The sequence below is a fragment of the Pelodiscus sinensis genome, chromosome 5, assembly GCF_052426305.1.
Source record: "Pelodiscus sinensis isolate ZL-2025 chromosome 5, ASM5242630v1, whole genome shotgun sequence".
Lineage (NCBI taxonomy): Eukaryota > Metazoa > Chordata > Testudines > Trionychidae > Pelodiscus > Pelodiscus sinensis.
In genome coordinates, this window is record NC_143056.1 from 52,158,456 (window position 1) to 52,181,884 (window position 23,429).

At 41.1% G+C, this 23,429-nt stretch overlaps 1 protein-coding gene and 1 long non-coding RNA gene across 5 annotated transcripts in view; one reads left to right on the top strand and one right to left on the bottom strand.

Moving 5' to 3' along the window:
* The window catches only part of PRKD1 (protein kinase D1), a 258,627-nt gene that overhangs the window by 130,419 nt on the left and 104,779 nt on the right, over positions 1-23,429 (top strand). For 2 of the 3 annotated variants that reach the window (XM_075926994.2, XM_075926995.2), the window contains exon 2: positions 18,383-18,521. In XM_075926994.2, the coding sequence (XP_075783109.1) occupies positions 18,383-18,521 (139 nt within the window). Of the gene's footprint in view, positions 1-17,970; positions 18,239-18,382; positions 18,522-23,429 lie in introns of those variants that run through there. The other variant, XM_075926997.2, reaches the window with a different exon arrangement.
* LOC142829117 (uncharacterized) overlaps positions 5,381-23,429 on the bottom strand; it is an 89,515-nt gene continuing 71,466 nt past the window's right edge. For both annotated transcript variants that reach the window (XR_012903407.2, XR_012903408.2), the window contains exons 3-6: positions 17,671-17,852; positions 17,069-17,169; positions 14,781-14,913; positions 5,381-5,619 (exon numbers count right to left, since the gene is read on the bottom strand). This is a non-coding gene — a long non-coding RNA (uncharacterized LOC142829117). The remainder of the gene's footprint in view (positions 5,620-14,780; positions 14,914-17,068; positions 17,170-17,670; positions 17,853-23,429) is intronic.

Here is a 23,429-nt window from a genome sequence, read left to right on the forward strand (position 1 = left end):
TTTGTGCATTAACTATGCCTACAGAAGGAAACTGGCTTTACAGTTTTCATCCATTTCATTCTGCAGCTGACTTTGCACATAAAGGACATAGTGTGATGTATGTCAGGGTCAGTGCAATCTTTATATTGGTTTTGATAGGCTTTGGACAAAACCCAAGTGTTTCAGCATTTGAGTTTTCTGCTGTGTGTTTTCTTGTAGTAATAATAAAGGAAGACCATAATAGAATTAAACTGGGATTGTTAGAAGAGAAGAGTAGAGAAATAAATATGGTGCTAAACGTATTTAAAAAATGAAGTGAGATGAACACAGGGGAAAAAACAAGAAAGATCTGAGGATAAAAGGGAAAGAGAATAGCAGTAGTTCTAATGTTCCTTTTTTGGTTCTGAAAATACCCCTTGATACTATATGGCATCTTTGTCACTCAGGCTACGTCTACACCACAAAGAAAAGTCAGAAAAAAATACGCAAATTGCAAATCACAATTTGTGTATTTTTTTCTGCTTTTCTTTTGAAAGAGGCTTTTCCAAAATTTGGCGCAGCTGCACGGTGCCAAATTTCAGAAAAACCTTCTCTTTCAAACCATCCCTTCTTTGTGGAATGAGGTTTACAGGGATGGCAAAAGAATGGGACCTTTTTTTGGAATTTTTTCAAAAAAGTTGATGTGTTCCTTTGCTGTGGCATAGCTTTTCCAGGATACCTCTGGTACCCCGGAAAAGAGCTTCAGTCTAGATGTAGCCCTTGCAATCCTCCTCTCCACCAACTTGGTATCATGCACAACTTTATAAGCATACTCTCTATGCTGGGGTGAATAAAAGGGCCTCCACGGGCTGCATCCATCCCCCTAAGAGAGTTGATCTGGCCCATGGATGCCCTGCTACTCCCCCAGCCCCAGGCCAATCGGGGCCTGGGGATGAGGAAGTGCACAGTCTCCTCCCCCACCAGGGGCATGTGGTGCGTAGAGTCAATTGCCCATGTTGACTCTAAGTGCTGTATGCCCCTTGCTGGGCAGGAGTAGGGAGTGAGAGACTTTGCTTGCTCTCCTCACCCTTAGGGCAATCAGGACTGCTGAACAGCTGGCAGTTCCCTCTAGGTGCCCATGCCTCTGGTGGCGGGAGGAGACTTGGCATGCTCCCCGCCTCCCCCAGCCAATCAGGGTCTGTGGGTGGGGAAGCATGGAAGTGTCCTGGCACTGCCCCTTCCACCCGAGGCCTGGTTCTTCTGGGGTATCCCGGGGCCACTTCAAAAATTTGTGAATTGGCCACCCCTCTAAAATTATTGGCCACACCTGCTCTATGCCATTATCTAAATTGTTGAGAAATATATTGAACAGAACTGGTCCCAAAATTGATCCATGTAGAACTCCACTTCTTATGCCTTTCCAGCATGACTGTGAACCATTAATAAATACATGGCTGTCTTGTCACTAATCAATTCTACAAGGCAAATATACAGAAGGGCATTGGAATTACAATTCATCCACAAATTCAATTCCTTCACTGATCACCTTCTCAATTGAGAGAATGGATGGCTGGGACATCATCAACTTAACATTCAATGAAGCTCTTTGTATAGATTCTTGTGTTAGTACCCTTCCTATCTAATTGCTATCCTTTGATCCTTATCTGCTTCTTTTTATCTATCCAATCTTCAGGTGCCTATGGATTACCAGTTCTGCCTACTTGTTTATTCCCTTTGATATTTTCATACCCTCTGCTCCTTGTTTCCCATCCCCTCCCTTTTTTTTCCTTTTCCCTTCTCCCCTATTTATTCTGGGTCTGCACATTCTGAACTCAAAACTCCAATCATCTGAAGAAGTGGGCTGTGCCCACGAAAGATCATGATACCATCTACATGTTTTGTTAGTCTATAAAGTGCTTCCAGACTATTCGTTGTTTTTTAAGTTTATGCTGGGAACAGTTATCCAACCAGTTATGCACCCAACGTTTGGTTACTACAAATACTATTGAGATGGAGTTGGCATATAACATCACTTAACCTTCTTTTCCATGTTAAGGAGACTCTTGACTGATGGAACATAAGGTAACATCTTTCCAGATCATCTTTCAGACTAATGAACAACATAGCATTCCTTCATGTTCCATCTATAGAGCCCTTCACGGATATAAAATCTGGAATCCACAGACCATTTTAGCCTATATCCACAGATTTTCAGGGCTCTCCCCATCTACTGATGGGCCTGGACTGTTTAGGATTTCCAAAGACACGATGTCTGACAATAGTTAGTTTGTGTTCTGGAAATGCACAGAAGCTCGTCAGTTGTAAATGCAATCTCACAGTTAATTTCAAATGTGATTTTTTTCTAATTTCTAGTTCAGTACTGACTATAATATAACTTGTAAAAACACATAACATTTGTTGTATTTAAATCTTGAAGCAATTATTTATAATCACATACATTTAAAAAAGCTTTTAAGAATTAATTTCTATCAAACACTTACCAGATATATATTTTTAATATCATCGCATTATAATACTTTCAAGAAGAAATTATCAACATAACATTAGCTTCACTTATTGAAGGGTAAGATTAGAAATGCTTTCTGTAAATATACAGTACCTTTGTTTTAGGCTGAGGGACAGTTGAGTTAGGGCTTTCTCTCTATCACTGACATTTATGAAAATAATTTGTCCATTTTTTTGTGATCATATTCATATGGCAGTAGTCTATTACAACCAATGATATTGTTATGAACTTGGTGGAACTTTATTTGGAGTTGAGTTAAATGCCCACATAAAACAAGAGGAGTGTGTGAACCTACTCAGGAGCTTTTGTCTGAGTATTGTTATAGGAAGGGATGTATGTTGGTGGGTGGGGATGCAGAACAGAAAAAGGGGGAAGGGAGAAACAGTATAAAGGAGCAGCCAAAAGTGCAAGACTGACCATTGAAGAAACTTGGTTGAAATTTCTGGTCAGGGATGCAGGCTATGTGCCTTTAGTGTTGTGAGGAAAATAAGTTGTTTCCTGCTATTTAATTCCTTCTGTATTTACAGACACAAGACTTTCTTTGTACATTTGTTTAAGTAAACAAAACATACCAGACTCCATTCATTTCTAGTTTCAGCTGGAACATCCCCAGTGCCCTGAAACTTTGATTAATTGCTTGTGTGAAAAAAGAAACAATGCCAATTGTAGTAATATAATTTAATAGTTTCTTGCTTAGTTAGTTAGTAAAATTTGTTTCTAAAAAGTGAGAAGAAAAAATAATACATGAGACTCCTAAGCCCATATTTTATTATTCACATTTTGTTTCCTCTAGGGACGTGGCTTGATCAAAATAGTGTTTATTACTGTGTTATTGATGTATATACAGATGAATTGTTTTTTGGATCTGCTTTGGCAACCCTTATCTAGACCCTAAAATACTGAGCTCATTCACACACATTCACTATTTCTAGCTTCCAAGAAGAAAAGAGCAAGTTCTGCTCAGCATTTTAATCACTAAAAGCAGCTATCATTAAAACAAAATTCCTTTTTAATAAATTGTATGTGTTTCCATTTTAAAACAGGCAAATACTTTTGCTGTTCTTGAGTAACTCTGAAAAACTCTGAGTTTTGAAACTTTTAAAATTTAATGTAAAGCTATAGGCCTCATTCCTGCAATGTAATCCTTTTGAGCAGACCTCTACACTCATACCATACCAAATTACAGTTACATTCATACCATCTCTGAAATTAACTGCTATTGTTCCACTATAAATGTTCAACTACCTAAATCCCATTTCAGGCTGAGGACTGTAGGCCCTGATTTTGTTATGCACCTCTCCTAAAAATGATCAAAAGTCTTTAGTGGGACAACTACAAAGTGAAGTCAGTGGGGCTTCAGGAAGTCATAGGGCCTGTGCATATGTTTTCTATAGATATAACTATTTAAGGGTTTTTATTTTTTTTTTACCTAAATTGTTTTACTGGTACAACCCTAGGGTGGATGCAGTTATGCTGATATAAAGATGCAATATACTGATGGGCTACCTCTAGACTGGCATGATTTTCTGAAAATGCTTTTAACGGAAAACTTTTCCGTTAAAAGCATTTTCAGAAAAGCGCGTCTAGATTGGCAGGATGCTTTTCCGCAAAAGCACTTTTTGCAGAAAAGCGTCCGTGGCCAATCTAGACGCACTTTTCTGCAAAAAAGCCTTGATCACCATTTTTGCGATCGGAGCTTTTTTGCAGAAAACAGTACTATGCTGTCTACACTGGCCCCTTTGCGCAAAAGTCTTTTGGAAAATACTTTTGCCTGAACGGGATCAGCATTGTATTTCCAGAAAAGCACTGATGATTTTACATGAGATCGTCAGTGCTTTTCCGGAAATTCAAGCGGCCAGTGTAGACAGCTGGCAAGTTTTTCCAGAAAAGCTGCTGATTTTCCAGAAAAACTTGCCAGTCTAGACACAGCTGTGTGGTATAGAGTAGAATCTCAGAATTACAAACACTTTGGGAATGAGGGATGTTCATAACTCTAAACAAAACATATGGTTCTTTCAAATGTTTACAACTGAATAATAACATTATACAATTTTGAGACTTTACTATGCTGAAGAAAAAAGCTTCTTTTAACCATCATAATTTAACAAGCACAGAAAAAGTTTCCTTACCTTGTCAAATCTTGTTTAAAAAAATTTCCCTGTATTTTTAAGAAGCTTACATTTCACACAATAGTATTGTACAGTACAGAATTTGGGCAGTTTGGTGTGTGATTACTTGACTGGTCAGTTTGTAACTCTAATGTTCTTCTTCAAGTACTTCTTCATATAACGGTGCCGGAAGTTTTTCTCTTGACTGTATCCATAGGGGACCAGCTCTGGCATCTACTGGAGTAGATGGCACAGTATTTGGGGCACAGTATTTGGGGTGCTGCTCAATCCCCCACCCTAAGTTCTTTCTTGATGCCACTGACAGTGCTAGAACGTTTGATGCTTTAGCTAGCGCTATTTGTTCTCTGTTCTTGTGAATTTTACAGAATCTGTATTTTAGTTATATATAGTTAGTTAAAATGTGAAAGAGTAATTGGTTACCCAGTAATCTTACTGAGTGATGCTTACTGGGTATTAGTTAACCAGTGCCTGGGAGCAGCCCTCCACCTGCTGTGGGAAGAGGGCTGCCCCAGTGTGGGTCAGGAGCCTGCCAATGGCTGCAACCCCAGCCCTGGGGTCCAAGGCTGGGGCTGCTTCCAACAGGCTTTCCACCCCGATCCCGCTTTGTCGGTTAACCAGTTATATGTTAGGTTAACCTGATGTTTAACTGGTTAACTGATTTATCAGGATTTTACATCCCTAAAGTGGTTGAATTAGTTACCCTTAATAGTTCTTAAAATCTTTTTTCATCCCAAATGGGGATCGGGATGTGTTTTAAGAGCTGGGGTGAAGGGCACATAAGTGACAAGTCATGTATTTGCAAGTCCTTGAAACCCAGGACTCAAAAGGAATTCTGCTGGAGTTGGCATTTATTCTGGCATGGCAGCAAAGATCTGACTTGGCAATGAGCACTGCAGTGTTGGTACAGAGCGTATCACTGGTACCATCCACAAGCTGGCACTGATCCTTCTCCATAGTTACATCCAAGAAGCCAAGCAAGACAGTGAGGAGATGATCTCCTACTTACTGCAAGGGAAAGGAGAGAACAGGGGTGAGCCAAGATCTGCACTGGATAGTTCAATGACCCTGTCACAAAGTCAAGCCCCAGGTCAAGGCGAGTGATGCAGCCCATCACTGGTGTCCTTCCAGATGTGTTGCCCATGTCCATTCTGATGTCCTTCTTCACTGTCAGAGTTTCTGGCAAGAAGGAACTGAGCATGGAGGGAGGCAGTAGTGCCCCTTATACCAACTACACCACACAGGTGCCAATTGAGAGAGAGCCAAAGCCAGTCCTCTACAGGTTTTGTTGAGGGAAAAAAAAAATCTAGCACCAATGTATGTGGTGAGCATACACACCTAATATGGAATGTACATGAGTCACACGTTTTGAAGAACTCCAGTTACAGAAACAGGTCGCTTTTCTTTTCGTAACTCTGAGGTTCTGCTGTACTTCTCATACAGAAATAAGATATATTGGTATATCCTCTCTATTAGGGTTATACCATTTTAACTCTATCAGTATAATTAAAGCATACAACTTTTGTGTGTGGAGAAGGCTTTACTTTTATTTACTAATTTCTGTCAGAAATGTTCCTTGTGTCCCTTGCCTTGTTAAGGTAATGAACAAACCCCATAGCTTTATTATGAAGCATAAAGCTTTTTCTTTTCTATACTGACAGTTTTATTCACAGTGTGAGACAGATAGTGTGAAGTGCTTTTTCAGTTGTAAATCCACACACCTAATTATTGTTGTGTGAATAATTTGAGCATGCCTACTGAGACTTACTAATAGCTTTCACTAAGCAATCTGTCAAATAATATGTTTTTACACAACAGTGATGGGCTTCTCATTAATTATTTTGCCACTTTTAATTGATTTATGTGAACACTTCATTTTAAAAATTTGAATTCTTACGTAAGAAGCCCTTTTAAATATCACTAATAAAAGGTATATGCACATTAATTTCTCATTCAATAGTTCCTATTTTTATCTATTAATGAAAAGCTTGATTATTCAAATTTAATGGAATCAGAAGGAAAGTGAAATTCTTCTTTAAGAGACATCTGTCAGGGATGGTGTAGGTGGAGCTTGGTCCTGCCTTGAGGGCGGGGGGCTGGACTCGATGACCTCTTGAGGTCCCTTCCAGTCCTATTATTCTATGATTCTATGATTCTAAGTTTCCCTGTGTGTGCTCCACTGTGGGCATGCCTGAGTCCCTGCGCTGCTGATTGGGGAACTGTGGTACCAGTGTCTATTTGGTTGGCACATGCGCTGTCTCTCCTCATGCCCTGCCACAAGGCTAGCCAGTCTGTGTGGGCTAACTGTCCTCAGTGTTTGAGAGCTAACCATCTTCAGTTTCTTCTCAGCTGCCCTAGCTGGAGATGACACTTTAGCTGTCTGTTCACTGATCATCACTTCCCTTATATTGGTAACTTTTAACTTCCCATGAAGACTCTTCTATTTCTTTTCTCATTCTACTGTTTGTTTGGCAGTTGCCTAAAAAAAAACCCCTAAAAAGAAAGGACTTTGTTCTTTTGTCAACTCCCACTAGGAAGGTCTCTTCTGGACAAGGTATGCGTGACTCTCCGGACTTCAAAAAGTGCCACACTTCCAGTGAGGAGATCCCACTTGCAGATAAGCACTCCTAATGCATCTTCTGCCTCGACCAAGGCCACATCTGACAGAAGTGTTCCCTCTACCAGCAGCTGCTGCCGAGACTGAGCAAGGAAAGAGCTTCACCAAAAATAACCTTTATGGAGGTTGCTCTTCCACCCCAATCTTCCTCTCAACCTTTGACTTCAAAGAGCTCTGTGCTGAAGAAATGGTCTGAGGACCCTTCTCACAAGCTGAAGAAGAAAGCGGGAAGTTCCCTCAGTGAATCCAAGGATAGCCAAAAACAACTGCAATGTCACACAATATCCTTGGCACCCAGACCACAATCTGGCAGCCATGCCTCACAGAGCCCGTCAATGTCTTGTACCACTGAGAGGCCCACAGAGCCTTTGGTCATGGGCACTGAATCTTCGGTACCAAGAGATAAGGACAAACATTCTAGGGAAACGCTCCCAGTGTGGAAGTTGACATTAGTACTGCCAGCAACATTCGCCCATTCAGTAGCAAAGAGACTGGAACTGACAAGATCTACATCTCCTCTGCCATCACCATCAGGGTGATCATTACCTCTGAAATTTTATCAAGCTGGTAACCTGGTCATGCCAGAAACACCTGACTCTCAGCCCTTTGGTACTGAGGTTATGGCATTGAGCCTTTTCTGGGCACAGAGCATATCCTTGCAGCCATGTCATGCCCCTCCACTGCAAAGTGAGGGGTCAGGTGGTAAGCTTGAGGAGTTTTCACAATAGTCCTCCCAAGTTCCATATAGGACTCTGATGGATGTATCTGCCCTTCCCACCTCCACCCCCTCAGCGCAAAAAGGGTTAACTGCATATTGCAGGCCAAGGATGTTGTATCCGCTTCACACCTGCTGAGTATGCTTAGCCTGCAAGCATGATATAAAATGAAGCAGTCCAGCTCAGTCTGGCAGAGGAAAGACACAGACTGCAGGCTTTCTCCCAGGAGCGACTCCAGGCTGCCAACCACAAAGACAAAGCATGGCGAGCCCCAGACAGATTCTAGGCTACCTGCGGAACCAAGAAAAAGGACTGAGATGTAAAGTAATAATTTCTTTCAAGACCTGAGATAAATTAGTGTTGAACCAGAAAAATGTCTTTTATTGTCAGCTTAAATAATTTGTCACTTTCAACAAATCTGATGACAAAATTAGACCTTAAGAAATAAGCGAGTATCACTTCAGTAAGCTTGCCTTTGCTTATGCCACATGTGATTTTTTTATCCTTAATATTTTAATGTACTTTAATATTCGGATACCTAAAAGTATTTCCATTTATATTTAGGTTCATCAAAAGAAAAAAAAAACCTCCAAGATTCTTCTTTCCCTGATATATGGAGATTATGAACACACTTGTATAAAAATAGATCTCCTAAGAATTTTGGAGTCTTATTGAGATGTTGCTCACATTGAAAGTCCTGACGACAGTTACTGTAGTTACAACATATTTATCAGTCAATTTTCAATACTTTTCAAATTTCAACTCTTTTATCTCCCTTTACTCCAGTTATGAAGATGGGGGACATTCTTTCTTTATGCTAACACTGAATCCAAAGTAAACAGTAATAGTTAGACACAGAGAAGTATAGATTAATGAAACACTTTTGGTTAACCGGAACATGTTTATTATTATTATTACTATTATTATTATTATTATACGTTTTCCACCTACCTACATTGTTTATCTTTTAAGTAACATGTAATTAACATTTCTTTCCTTAATATTGTTTCCTTTTTCTAATAAAGCTGAACTTAATAATGTTTTTGGCTCATAAGCACTTTTTCTTGGGGAAAATGTCAAGCTAGCAAAAGATGTTTATGTATTAGGGTACGTCAGTTATGATAGTATTTTATATGAGTATATTTAAAGCGAAGATCAGTAACTGAATGTGTGGAATTTTCCAATAGGGACAGCTATGGAATAAACTGATAATAATGGAAGTTTCATCCTGGTTGTAGGCAGCTAGTGGTTTATTTATTTTTAAAGTCTGAGTGACACTATATGTGAAAGATAATGTGGTGGAGTGGCACTATATGTGAAAGATAATGTAGAATCAAATGAAGTAAAAATCTTAAATGAATCAACATATTCCATAGAATCACTATGAATAGTACTTCCATGCTCTAAGAATAATATAGCAGTAGGGATATATTATTGACCACCTGACCAGGACAGTGATAGTGATGTTGACATGCTAAGGGAGATTAGAGAAGCTATCAAAATAAAAAAACTCAATATTAATAATGGGGGATTTCAATTATCCCCATATTGACTAGGTACATGTCACCTCAGGACGAGATGCAGAGATAAAATTTCTCGATGCCTTAAATGACTGCTTCTTAGAACAGTTGGTACAGGAACCCACAAAGGGAGAGGCAGTTCTCGATTAGTCCTGAGTGGAGTTCAGGATCTGGTCCAGGAGGTAACTATTACAGGACCACTTGGGAATAGTGACCATAATATAATAACATTTAAAATTCCTGTGATGGGAAGAACACCTCAGCAGCCCAACATTTAATTTCAAAAAGGGGAATTACACAAAAATGACGAGGTTAGTTAAACAGAAATTAAAAGGTACAGTGACTAGAGTAAAATCTCTGCAAGCTGCATGGAAACTTTTAAAAGACACTATAATAGAGGCCCAACTTAAATGTATACCCCAAATTAAAAAAACATAGTAAGGGACCTAAAAACGAGACCCCGTGGCTTAACAATCATGTTTCCACGTTTGTGAGTAAATGGTATTAGAGGTGATAATTGGGGAAGCTATCTTGATAATGGGTAAGATAGTTCAAGTGTTTGTTCATTCCTCTTTGGAGAGTGTCGAATTTTAACATGAATGACAGTTCAGAGGATTCCCTTTCAAGTGCAGATGTAAAAGGTCTTTGTAGCAGAATGCAGGTGAAGTCAAGTCATTGAGAGAGTGTCCTTTCTGGTTAAAATGGCAAGAAACTGTTTTTTCTTTGTGATCTTGTCTGATATCTGTTTTGTGGGCATTAACATCCCACTCTCCCCACCTCTAATATCATCAATTCACAGACACTTACCTTCCTTCCTCCCCCCCCCCCCCGCATCCGCCTCCTGTTCTGAAATGTGATTTGTCCTTTTCATATGTGTTCATTTTTTTTAATTGTATCCTTTGGTATATATGGTTGTGACTATTTTCTTCCACTATTTGATCTGAGGAAGTGGATCTGGCCCACGAAAGCTCATCATCTAATAAACCATCTTGTTAGTCTTTAAAGTGCTACATTGTCCTGCATTTTGTAAAAGAAGCAGTGATAGATAAAAAGATATATTTTAATAAGTGTAAGTCCAATCCTAGTGAGGTAAATAAAAAGGAACATAAACACTGCCAAATTAAGTGTAAAAATGTAATAAGAAAAGCAAAAAAAGATTTTGAGGAACAGCTAGCCAAAAACTCAAAAAGTAATATCACAATGTTTTTTAAGTACATTAGAAGCAAGAAGCCAACTAAAAAACCAGTAGGGCCCCTGGATGATCGAGATACAAAAGGAGCAATCAAGGACGATAAAGCCATTGCGGAGAGAGTAAATGATTTCTTTGCTTCAGTCTTCACGGCTGAGGATGTTAGGGAGATTTCCAAACCTGCACCGTCCTTTGTAGGTGATGAATCTAAGGAACTGTCCTGGATTGAAGTGTCATTAGAGGAGTTTTTGGAACAAATAGAAAAACTTAACAGTAACAAATCACTGGGACTGGATGGCATTCACCCAAGGGTTCTGAAAGAACTCAAATGTGAAATTGCGGAACTGTTAACTGTGGTTTGTAACCTACCCTTTAAATCAGCTTCTGTACCCAAGGACTGGAAGACAGCTAACATTACACCAATATTTAAAAAGGGCTCTAGAGGTGACCCTGGCAATTAAAGACGAGTAAGTGTAACGTCAGAACCGGGCAAAATAGTTGAAACAATAGTAAAGAATAAAATTGTCAGACATATAGAAGAACGTAATTTGTTGGGCAAAAGTCCACATGGTTTCTGTAAAGGGAAATCATGTTTCACTAATCTATTAGAGTTCTTTGAAGGGGTTAACAAACATGTGGACAAGGGGGATCCAGTAGATATAGTGTACTTAGATTTCCAGAAAGCCTGACAAGGTCCCTCACTAAAGGCTCTTGTGTAATAAGGTTGTCATGGGATTAGAGGGAAGATCCTTTCATGGATTGAAAACTGGTTAAAAGACAGGAAACAAAAGGTAGGAATAAATGATACATTTTCAGAATGGAGAGGTGTAACTAGTGGTGTTCCCCAAGGGTCAGTCCTAGGACTAATCCTATTCAACTTATTCATAAATGATCTAGACAAAGGGGTAAGCAGTAAGATGGCAAAGTTTGCGGATGATGCTAAACTGTTCAAGATAGTCAAGACCAAAGCAGACTGTGAAGAACTTCAAAAAGATCTGACCAAACTGATTGGGCAACAAAATGGCAAATGAAATTTAATGTGGATAAGTGTAAAGTAATGCACACTGGAAAAAAATAACCCCAATTATACATACACTTTGATGGGGGCTGATTTAGCTATAACTAATCAGGAAAGAGATCTTGGAGTTATCGTGGATAGTTCTCTGAAAACGTCCACACAGTGTGCAGCTGCAATCAAAAAAGCAAATAGGATGCTGGGAATTATTAAAAAAGGGATAGAAAGTAAGATGGGGTATGTCTACACTACAGCACTAATTCGAACTAACTTAATTCGAATTAGTTAATTTGAACTAAGCTAATTCGAATTAGTGCATCTAGACCAAAAAACTAATTCGAATTAGCATGTCCACATTGAGTGGACCCTGAACCGATGTTAAGGCTGGCCGGAACCAGTGACGGCAGGGCATCAGGTTAGGACTTGGAGTGTGGAGCTGTTGCCTCAGGCTAGCCCAGGGCTGTGCTTAAAGGGACCCGACCCCCACCCTGGACAGACATTCTCAGGGTTCCCCGCTTGCTTGTCTACCTCGATGAGGGACAGCAAAGCAGTCCTGACTTGGAGTGCCCTGAGTGCCCTCACTCGGCACATCACAGCACTCGGCCATCAGCCCGGCTGCACTTGCCACAGGCTGCCATCTGGGAGGGGGTCAGTTGGTGGGCTGTCAGGATCCAGGAGGCCCTGCAGGAGAGCTTCCACCCTAAGGAGCCCGCAGAGCCACCCCAGTCCTCCCCATCGGGCTCGTGCCCCATTCCTCCCTCACCTCCTTCCACTTAACCCTCCCTAACCTCCCTTCCTGATGTAAAAAATAAAGGACACGTGTTCAAAAATAGAAACTCTCTTTATTTAACAAAACTGGGGGGAGGATTAACCGCTGGGGAGACTGGGAAAAGGAGGTGGGAGAGGGGAAGAGAGAGGGTGGGAGAGGGGAAGGGAAAACCTGGGAGGATGGAGCTGGAAGGGGGAAGCCAGAGGAAGAAGGAGGAGGGGAAGTATAAAACTATGGTACGCTATATCTTCAGTACTGTGTACAGATGTGGTCTGCTCACCTCAAAAAAGATATTTTGGCCTTGGAAAGAGTTCAGAAAAGGGCAACGAAAATTTTTAGGGGTTTGGAACAGGTCCCATATGAAGAGAGGCTAAAGATACTGGGACTTTTAGCTTAGAAAAGAGGAGACTGACGGGGGATATGATAGAGGTCTATAAAAGCATGAGTGTTGTAGAGAGGATGAATAAAGAAAAGTTCTTCATTAGTTCCCATAATAGAAGGACTAGAGGACACCAAATGAAATTAATTTACAGCAGGTTTAAAAATAATAAGCAAAAGTTCTTCTTCACACAGCACACAGTCAACCTGTGGAACTCCTTGCCACAGGAGGCTGTGAAGACTAGAACTATAACAGAGTTGAAAGAGAAGTTAGATAAATTCATGGAGGTTGGGTCCATGGAGTGCTATTAGCCGGGGGTTGGAATGGTGTCCCTGGCCTCTGTTTGTGGAAGGCTGGACATGGATGGCACGAGACAAATCACTTTGGTCATTGTCTTCGGTCCATCCCCTCTGGGGTACATGGTGTTGGCCGCTGTCAGCAGACAGGCTAGATGGACCTTTGGTCTGACCCTGTACGGTCATTCTTATGTTCTAAGCTCAGGGATTAGGGTGGGGGGGGGGGTCTCACTGGACCAACTTGATTTTCATGCAAACCTGCTCCTGGGTTTGCATGTGGCCTCTGGTGGCCAGGCTTGCAGCTATCCTGCCATAGACAGGCCACATTCCTGTGCCTAGTGCGGAGGTCATGGACGTTGGAGGCCTCCACCCAAACCTTGATGAGGTCCATGATCACCGCACTAGACCAGGCGGGAGCCCACCTCTTGCGGCTCTGGGCAGGCTCCAGTGAGCTGCCAACCTGGTCCTGGGAAGAGGTGGAGGGCTGGGTAGCAGCGGATGGCTGGTTCATGCCGTGCCAGGTGCAGGGTCTGCTGGCTGGGTGCTGGCAGGCTTGCAACTGGCACAAGCACTGTAGCCAGACCGTGGCCCTTTAAGGGCTCTGGGGCTGGGAGGGGGGCAGAAGAGTTTCCCTGGTTTGGCCCAGAGTGGCCACCAGGGCAACCTGGGAAGGGCTAGCCTCCAACTAGTTCGAATTAAGTGACTACACAGCCCTTAATTCAAACTACTTAATTCGAACTAGGCATTAGTCCTCGTAGAATGAGGTTTACCTAGTTCGAATTAAGTACTCCGCTAGTTCGAATTAAGTTTTTGTCAAAGGCTGGAGAAGGATGGCAGGAGACAAATTCCTTGATCATTGTCTTTGGTGCACTCCCTCTGGGGCACCTGGCATTGGCCACTGTCAGCAGACAGGATACTGGGCTAGATGGACCTTTGGTCTGACCCAGTATGGCCATTCTTATGTTCTTATGATTGTGTCACTTTATCAATTTATCTTGCCAACCTACATACTAACATCCTTTATAATGGATGTTCTTTTTTGCATGTTAACATCTAGCATTTTTTTGATTCCCACTAATGTTTTGTCCTCAAAAGTATCTTGTGGCAGTGAATTCCATAATTTAAAATGGCACTTAGTGTTTTCTGATAAAAAGTATTTATTTTTACCAGTTTTCAGTTGCTGCCTTTCTATTTAATTGACATTCTCTTTTTTCTAGTATGAGAAAGGGTCAAAAAGAATATGTGACTTCTTTTCTCTGTTTTTAGACTAGAATCATGTCCCCTTTCATCTATTTCGCTAAATGCAATAATCCTAATCTAATTAATCTCTTCAAATGACAGTATTTTTTGTGCTTGTGATCTTTTTCTGATGCACTTTTATTCACACTATTTCTCTTGTTTCATGATTTAGAGAGGGTAATCAGTGTAGAATACAATGTTCCAGGTAATTGCATAACTTTGATTTATATAATGGCATTTGTAATAAGCTTGGTACTGTATTATTTTCCATCCCATTCCCTATGTAACTTTACATTTGGTTTACTTTTTTTGCAGCTGCCTTAAGTTGTTCCTGTTGATGTCCAAGACTTTTTCTTGAGTGTTTACATTTAATTTAGAACCCAGCTAAGCGTATTTAAAACTATTCCCCCCACCCCGTGTGTGCATTACCTTACACTTGTCGAAACTGAGTTTTATTGTCTATCCTGTTGCTCATTCATCTAGCTTGCTTAGCTTGTGCTCCTTGGACCCAGGATGATCATGTTCCCATTGCTTAGGCCCAATTTGATGGAGATAGACCATTCTGTTGGGGGAATTTGGTGCCAAAAATATAAATTCTGAATACAAAAATTAAAGTTTTGTGCACAGTAGTTTACAATTCTGAATATTTTATTTGTTAGAATAATATAAATACCGGTTTCTATTATTTTGGTAATTTATTTCAAAATACCTATCAGCAAGTATATCTGTAACAACAACAACAAAAGATTCCCTCAGGAATAGAGAGTTAAAGAAACCACTTTGCCAACCCAGTTCCTTTTTCTCTGTTTTGCCTTTGTTGGGCACGTCAGTTTAGGTGAATCACACATGGCAGCTTGATACACTGAGTGTGTGGGGGGGACTTCAGTCTTCTAGTCAATTCTTTTTTTTTTAATCTTGCCCCCATTGGGTTATTCTATAGAGAGTCCCAAATAGAAGACATTGCTGGGGGGAGAAGGAAGGGAGCAGGAGGAGGAGTACAGGTGGTGAATCATGTAGGGGGTTTTTCAGGAGTGCAGAAGGGGTTTGTAGTATGTGTACTGGGATGGAATATGGGGGGGAGGGTGATGGAAGGGACTGTGCAGGGGCCTCCCAACTCAGACACTTGCAACATCCCATCCCAGCCTAGCCACTGGGCTTTCCCCAGCTCTGACACATGCACTGCCTCTATCCCAGAACCCAGCCTGGTGCCAGACACCTGTCTCTGCCTCCCAAGAACCCACCTGGGGTTCCCCCCCGCCCAGATACCCAACCCCATCCTACCCCTCTGAGCCCAAGTATCCAGAGGGAGAAGCAGCTTGATACTGGTCAGACCAGGCTTGAGTTTTCCATTGTGATTTCATTTTGGCCTGTGCAGAAAGGACCCTGCTCAGGCCCTCCATCCCTGCATGGCTGGGTGCTCTGCTCACAATCTGCATGGCCCACAAGCTGCCTCCGTCCTTGAGGATATACTGGGAACTGTAGTTCCTGAGAATCCTGCAGCTGTCCCATCCCTCAATCTTCTGCAAGCTAGGCTTTCTCTTTTCCTGTCTAGCTGTTTTCCCAGTGAGGCATTCAATGCAGCAAGTACAGAAGCTGACAAGGTCTGTGAAGGTGGAAGGGTGCATGAAGAAGATATCAGTTCTAGAAGCAGGGAGAGTTGCTTTTAGTGGTTCCAGGCAGAGCATTTGACATCTCTCCCCTCCCTCTTCCCCCACCCCCACATACACACACTCTAGTTGCCCGCTACTTATAAATTATTTCTGAGCAAAGGCACAAACCTGTTCACACATATGCCATTGTCATACATTATGCCAGTTACAATTTGGCTATGTTTCCAAAATTAGGAGTTTAGCTCCTTAAAACTGGGAGAAATTTGAAATCACTTATCTGAGCTGTTTGTGCTGACAACAACAAAGACTCTGAAAAAAAATTACTGATCTTGTAATAAGCTCAAGCTGGGTTTACAAGCTTTGAGTTTTCTGAAAGCCTATTTAGCTTAATGAGGGTTTTCAGATTTCAAAACTCAAACACCTTTACATAAAAACAGATAATTATTACCAAATTAGGGAATGTTTTTCCCATGTTTATTTTTTCAGTGTGTTCTTTCAGTTATTACATGTGCTGTTGTGCAGTAGATAATTTTGCCTTTAAAATATAATTTAAAACAGTTTTTGAAAGTCTCATATTCAAGGTTTTCTATTCTATTCTATTCTATTCTATTCTATTCTATTCTATTCTATTCTATTCTATAGGTGTGATAGTTGAAAGATTATCAGCCTGGTTTTTCCTATTCAATCAAAAGCTGATGTACTGTCCCATAACTAAGTATTTAATCTGGGGGGAAAGAAAGCCTTGGGTTCTGCTACCATGACAACTAAACAGTCTGAAACTCTGCTGTCATGGTGACCTCCATGCCCTGTACTGCATCACACTGAAGCCTTTTCTAAAGGGCCAACAAAAGCAATAAGAATTTTTGTTGGTGAATCAAGAAGGGCATTGTCTGAAAAACAATTGGACAGAATATTAAGGATACAAGCAGTTACATGTTGTCTGAATGACTAGTGAGTATTCTTAAATTAGATGCACATCCATATTTAAAAGTTGAATGATTAACCCTGCTGTTCAATTTATTGTATAAAAAATTGTATTCTTTCATTAGTAGTAGTAAATGCAGTATTTATAGCATCCAAGAGTCTTGTCGAGAAAAAGAAACTTACTGTGTTAGGTGCTGTAGATAGAACAAAAAGATGGTCCTGTGTTGAAGAACATGTTGTTATGTCTGCTCGTTGTAATGTTTTTCTGAACAAGTTTGAATTATCTGTGGAAAATAATATGAAATTAATTGAATTGTTAGAAGTTCTCACTTTAATTAACCAAATTGTTACCGATCTCATTCTGTTCAGTAGTTTTTTGACAAGATATATTATGCTCTAGTAGGAACAAAAAACCCCCCAGAAACATTGGCCTAATGAAGTAATACTGTGTAGAGTTGTTGGGGTTTATTTGGTTTTTACACTGTGTTGGTACAAGATTTAAGCTGGTTTTTTTTTTTAAAGAAATGTGTTAAAAAGTTACAATGTTTGAAAGTGACAGTAAAATTATGAAGAGCTTTTTAAACCAGCTACCATCACAGAGAGGCTCCACCTGCCACCCCATGCTGCTGCCCCACGGGCTGCTGGCTCTCCTCCCAGGAGTATTTTAGTAACCATATAACTGCTAAAAATTGTTGCGACTACATGATTACTAAAATAAACTATGTCTAACACCCCTAATTTGAATGAAGAGCCATCCTGAATTGAAAGGAGGGCAATGTACTTACTCTCATGCCTAGAATGGAATAGACGTAGTGGGATGGACAGAAGGAAGGGCAGCCCTCATACCCGTCCAATCAGAAGGGATGGTTCCAAGAAAATTCCGTGGCAAATCATATGGCGTTTCCCCCATTTGTCTTCCTCTCCATGGCTTTGCTGTGGGACGGTCTCAGGATTGGATGATATTAATCTGAGGTTTTTAAAAGAAATAATATATGAAATGACAAAGGTATGGCTCTGCCGCAACTCAAGGCACTAATATACAAAGGGCTTTCTGGTTTTAGAATATTTCAGGATTCCCATTTACAATGCTGCAAGAAATATCATGCAGGTGACTTGAATTGAACTCCAGAAGCATTTTTTTCTGATTGATCTAAATAGTGGTATTACTAATAGAATGAAAGTTAGTCTAGAAGTCTGTAAGAAAGTTCTGTTGCAATTGCAGCAGGGGAAGGAAGTACGAAAGGGCATATATGGAAGGGAAAAGTGGCAGCTCCAGAGCCTGAAGATTATCTAACTACTGAAGTATTTATAATACATACTTGGGGAGCTGTGGAATAAGAAATGTCCCATCAGGTAAACAAAATCTTCGTGAACTTTGTCATATGTAAATCCGAGGATAGATTCATTATAATAAATAAATGTTAGTTGTGTTAATTATGTTTTACACATCTGTATTTTATACTCTTATGATAAATGTTCATGGTTGTGTATTTGCAGTTTCCTGAATGTGGTTTCTATGGAATGTATGATAAAATTCTACTTTTTCGTCATGACACTACCTCTGAAAACATTCTCCAGCTAGTGAAGTCAGCTACAGATATCCAAGAAGGAGACCTAATCGAGGTTGTCTTGTCAGGTAAAGTGTGTGTTTTCTTGAGGCTTGTTTAATTTCAAATATGTACAATATTTTGATGTTGGTTAGGTATCTTGATTTCCTTTATGGATTTGCTTAGCCAAAAGCTACCCTCTAATATATGGATACATATAATTGGAAGTTGTGCACCTATAACAGAAATTAGCCCTAATAAACCTTTTCATGGTATGCTTTTTTTACACTTATCACACTGTATGTTTTTGCCATAATCTACTGTATATTTGACAGAGTTTGTGTTTGTCTCTCTGTGTGTCCATCTGTCCATATGTGAGTATGTTTGTTCAAGAACTCCTTGAGGGAGGACCACCAAATTTGGTATGCAATTTGTCATAACTTAAAGCAATGTAAGGATGTGGTTGTGCCAGGACAATAGGATGTGCGGGAAATGTGATTGTTTCTCATCAAACAGAAAGGGAGGGATGTGATAGCAAGGACACTTATACCCCAGAATGACCACAGAGGGGCACCAAATGGTCCAGCCTGGGAAGCAACCACCGTCCAGGCAGCGTGGCCTCTACCACTATGTCCTGACTCTGGCAGGCACCCCCTCCCCGGGCCAGCCATTGGGAGCAGCCGCCAGCTACTCCTACCTCCTATCCTGGGCTGAATCCTCCCCCCAACCTCCTGCCGTATGCCCCCACATTTCTAATCTTCTTCCACAAACCTCTACACCTCCCCATTCCCTGCCCTGATTCTGAGCAACACCAGGTAAATCTAGTTTCTAATAAAGCAGCAACTGAATTTTAAAAATAAAAGATGAAATTCTCTCCAACATAGGTAAATAGTAATAACATATAGTATATCTTAAATAAAAAAGTTGATGTGGGAGTATAAATGTCTTCTGTTGAATAGGGTAAAACCAAAACATAGCAAGTAATATAAAAATACATGAAATTTAGCATGCATTTACACTGAAAGTAGCTTTAAAGGAGATTTATATAAAAACATGCATCAGCTAGCAATCGTTTAATGTTTTAGTTGATCAAAATACACCACTGGCACAAACCATCATTCTTACTTATCAGTAATACAGATTTATGTATACCAGGGATTGGCAGCCTTTCAGAAGTGGTGTGCCAAGATTTAACTTATTCACTTTTATTTATGGATCTGCATGCCAAGGGGAGGGAAGGGGGAGGAGAAGAGGGCAAAGGCTGGCTGGGTTTGGTGACCATATTTTCTGAACCAGCTGCAACTAGGGAGAACGGTTTAATTTAAATTAGTAAACAGATTAAGTGTTTTAACTCTTCCATGTTAGTTTATCAAACTTCATTTTAAATAAAGTAAAATATGAATTTATGTCCAACACAAAAGGTTTAAATATTTTCTTTATTTATGGCAGGGGCGGTGAACCTTTTTTGTGTCAGAGGCCACTGACCCATGGAAAAATCAGTTGGCAACCACACAAGTGAGAAGCAAAAAATCTCCTCCAAACCCCCAACCCTCATTGATGTGGCCCCCAACTCAGACACCTCACTCCTCTGACACTCCAGACTCATTGGATGAGGGGAAGGGACAGGGGGGACTGAGGTTCACAGTTTCCCATAGGCCAGATTTACTTGTCTGGGGTTTCAGAATTAGTGGATTTTATGGACCCCTTTAGGCTCTGGCGTAGGGACAAAAATGAGGGGTTCAGTGTGCAAGACAGGATAGGAATGGGTTTCAGGATCTGAGAGGAAGGTGGGATGCCAGCAAGTGGAATAGGAATGGGTTTCAGGATCTGGGAGGAAGGTGGGATGCAGAAGGGGAAGAGGTTGAGAGGTCTGTGTGGGAATTAGGGTGCAGAAGCAGAATGGGAGTAGGGTGCCTGGCCAGGTGGAGGGAGCAGGAGCAATGGAGTATGCAGTGTGTGGCCAGGAGGGAGGATGGAGGAGCAGGATGGGGATAGGTTGTCTGGCCAGGAGGGAGTGTTTGGCCAGGAGGGAGGGTGCAGGAACAAGGCACGGCGTCGAAGCAAGCTGGAGGTGCAGGGTCTTGATGGAGGGAGGAGAGTGAGTGAGGTGGATTGGGTGTGGGGGTCTGGGCATGAGGGGTGACGCTTACTTGTCTTCATGATCCCTTGCAGTAGGGAAAGCTTCATGCGTCACTGTGCTGCAGCACCAGCTCTGACTTCTCACTTGGAGGGCATGCATGGGGGTGGTGTGAAGAAAGCCCCGACCTTCCCTGCCAGATCTGCAGCAGAGAGAGCAGCTCCATGTGCTGCCACTCCCCCAGTGGGGTGAGGAAGGATGCAGGGAAAGAGAGCGGCAGTGCATGGAGCACACCTGCTGAGTCCAACCATGCCTTGCCTTGTAGCGCCCCATCTGGGTTCCGTATGGCTTCTCTCAGGGCTGAAGCAGCAGCTCCAAGGCTTAGAGGTCCAGGAGCGGCTCCACTGGGTTTTGCCTCAATTAGTCGATGAGCGGGGGAGCTGCAGCGGGGTTAGCTGTCAGCCCCAGGAGCTAACCCTGGTGCGGCTCTGCCTCTTAAATGTATTAAGAGCTGTGAATACTTTTAAAAGGCTGGTGCACAGCAAGGGGGAGGGGCCCAGTGCAAGCCAGGACAGCTGATTTCCAGCTTGTGCTGAGTCCCCCTCCCTCCTACTGCACTTCTGCCTATGAGGAACATAGGCCCTAACATGGAGGTGTAACGTGCATAGGTAAGGATATGAAGAGTGGAGCCGTGTGAACTGTGTGGTAGGGTGAGAGCATGGACTTAAGAAGCATCGTCAATCATTGGGGAGGTCAGAAAACAGTGAGTTACTGTAGAAAAAATGACGAACGGACTATTAATGAACTTAAAAAACAACAAATGATCTGGTAGCATTTTAAAGATTAATAAAACATGTAGATGGTATCATGAGCTTTCGTGGGCACAGCCCACTTCTTCAGATGACCTATTGATGGTTGGGGGGGGGGGAATTTTAGAAATGTAGATGAAATATTGACAGGATTTGGCAACAGCTTAAATGTGAGAAAAATGAGAGAGGAAAATTAAAAAAATATGTAAAGAGTGAAAGGATGGGAAACAGGGAAGATGCTGGAACTTGCAAGAGAAATGTGATAAGGGGTATGGGATGGAGAGGAAATGAGGAGCTTAGCTTTTCCATTGTCCTGGCAGGTAAATTTACTGGATACACACCTGGAGTAGCCATCTAAATGCTCAGGGAAAGGTCATGGGTGAGGAGAGAGATGTTAGAGCCATCCACATATAGGTAGTAACTGAAGCCACAGCAAAAATCACTGCAAGATAACATGAAGAGAGCCAGAGCCTGAGTCCTAGGAAATACTGGCAAGAGGAATGAGAGGATAAGTTTATAATCATCACCATAAGACTACTGCATGAGAGAATATCCATTTTCTGTATCTTTTGATCAAGAAGGCAAAGATGCAGGCTATACAGTAAAGAAGTTGAGATGCCAGCTATGCCTATTTCCTGTGCCATATTTGCCACAGTACGTAATCACTACAGTCCACTAAATCAGTAATAATGCTACCATCAACCCAGCACTTAGTCTTATATTTGGTGTGTAACCTATTTTCTTTTGACATGCAAACCATGTGAAATGTTTTTCTGTTTGCCAAAGTTAGAAAAGCAGCTATTTAAATCTTCAAAGGTAACACCTGACATAGTAATGCTGTAAAGAAAAACTGTACTACTGGAGAAATGAAAATACTAAGGGATTTTACTTCACTGGTGAAACCTAATGTCTGTCCATGAGAGTGGGCAAATATAAATAACTCCAAAATACTTATATCAGTGATAGTTGTTGAATCAGCACCTAGGGATTGGTCAGACTCTTTTCCTCTCTCCCAGCTTTTCATACACTGCCCACCCTTCATTTATTCAGATTCTTGTGGTGCAAAGTCTGGAATTTTGTATCTGACAGCTGATGTCACATAGAGATGTCCTCTTCTGTGACCAATTAAACAAAAATTTCCGTTGAACAAAAAATGTGTATTGCCCTATTATATACCCTCCTAGGAACTCTGTGTTACGGTCCCTGAAGATATTGACCAGCTTTATGGTTTTATCTCTTTTTACTTATGACCAGCATTAATACTGTGATTGATCTCAGTTAATTACATTTGTTAGTCATATATGAATTCTAAGTAATTTACATAATTGAAAGTTTCCCCTTTTCAAGTTCAAGGATCTTGCACTTGAACATTGAACACTGCATTGAACATTGTAACTGCACAGTGTATTCTGATTGAAAGCAAAATTATAAAAAGAAAAGTGAATGAATCCAAATGTTTAGAATCTCTTGGGAGGGCAGTGAAGAAATTTGCCATTCTTACGCTCTGATAGACTGACCGTGAAAACTACAGGATCTCAAGTGAATGTTCAGACGTAAAACGCACAGCCACTCTGGCATCTGCAGTGTGATATTGCATGAAAAGTAAGAGATGAGACATTTGTTTTTTTAAATACACCATTTATGTAGATTGATATACCCTACTGTTATTCGATGTCAGATGCTGGCTGCATGTGTATATTCTCTGGGTGTGCAGTCCTAGTTCTTCACAGAGAGTTGGAACAGCAGTTCTCAGTCGAACTACCCAGTAACCACAGACTTGATTCCTAGTGAAGGCACATGGTCATGTTTATTGTCAACAAAGGATGGTCATAATGTCCAGGATCAATGGTTATATGTACACTAACCTATGTATTTCCAGTTAATGGTGCGACTTTTCATTATTGCCTAAGCCAGCCAAAGACACTTCCTCTGAGACTTCATTTTATACCCTGATATAAACAAGTTACACATTGCCGCTCTGACTGGGTTACTGCTCCTGGTTTAGGTTGTTATCCATTACCTTGTACATGTTAGTTCGAAAAACATCCCTATCCATTACGGTGTCATTCTGACCTTATCTTTAGCAGGGATCATTATGTTCTTGTTATCCT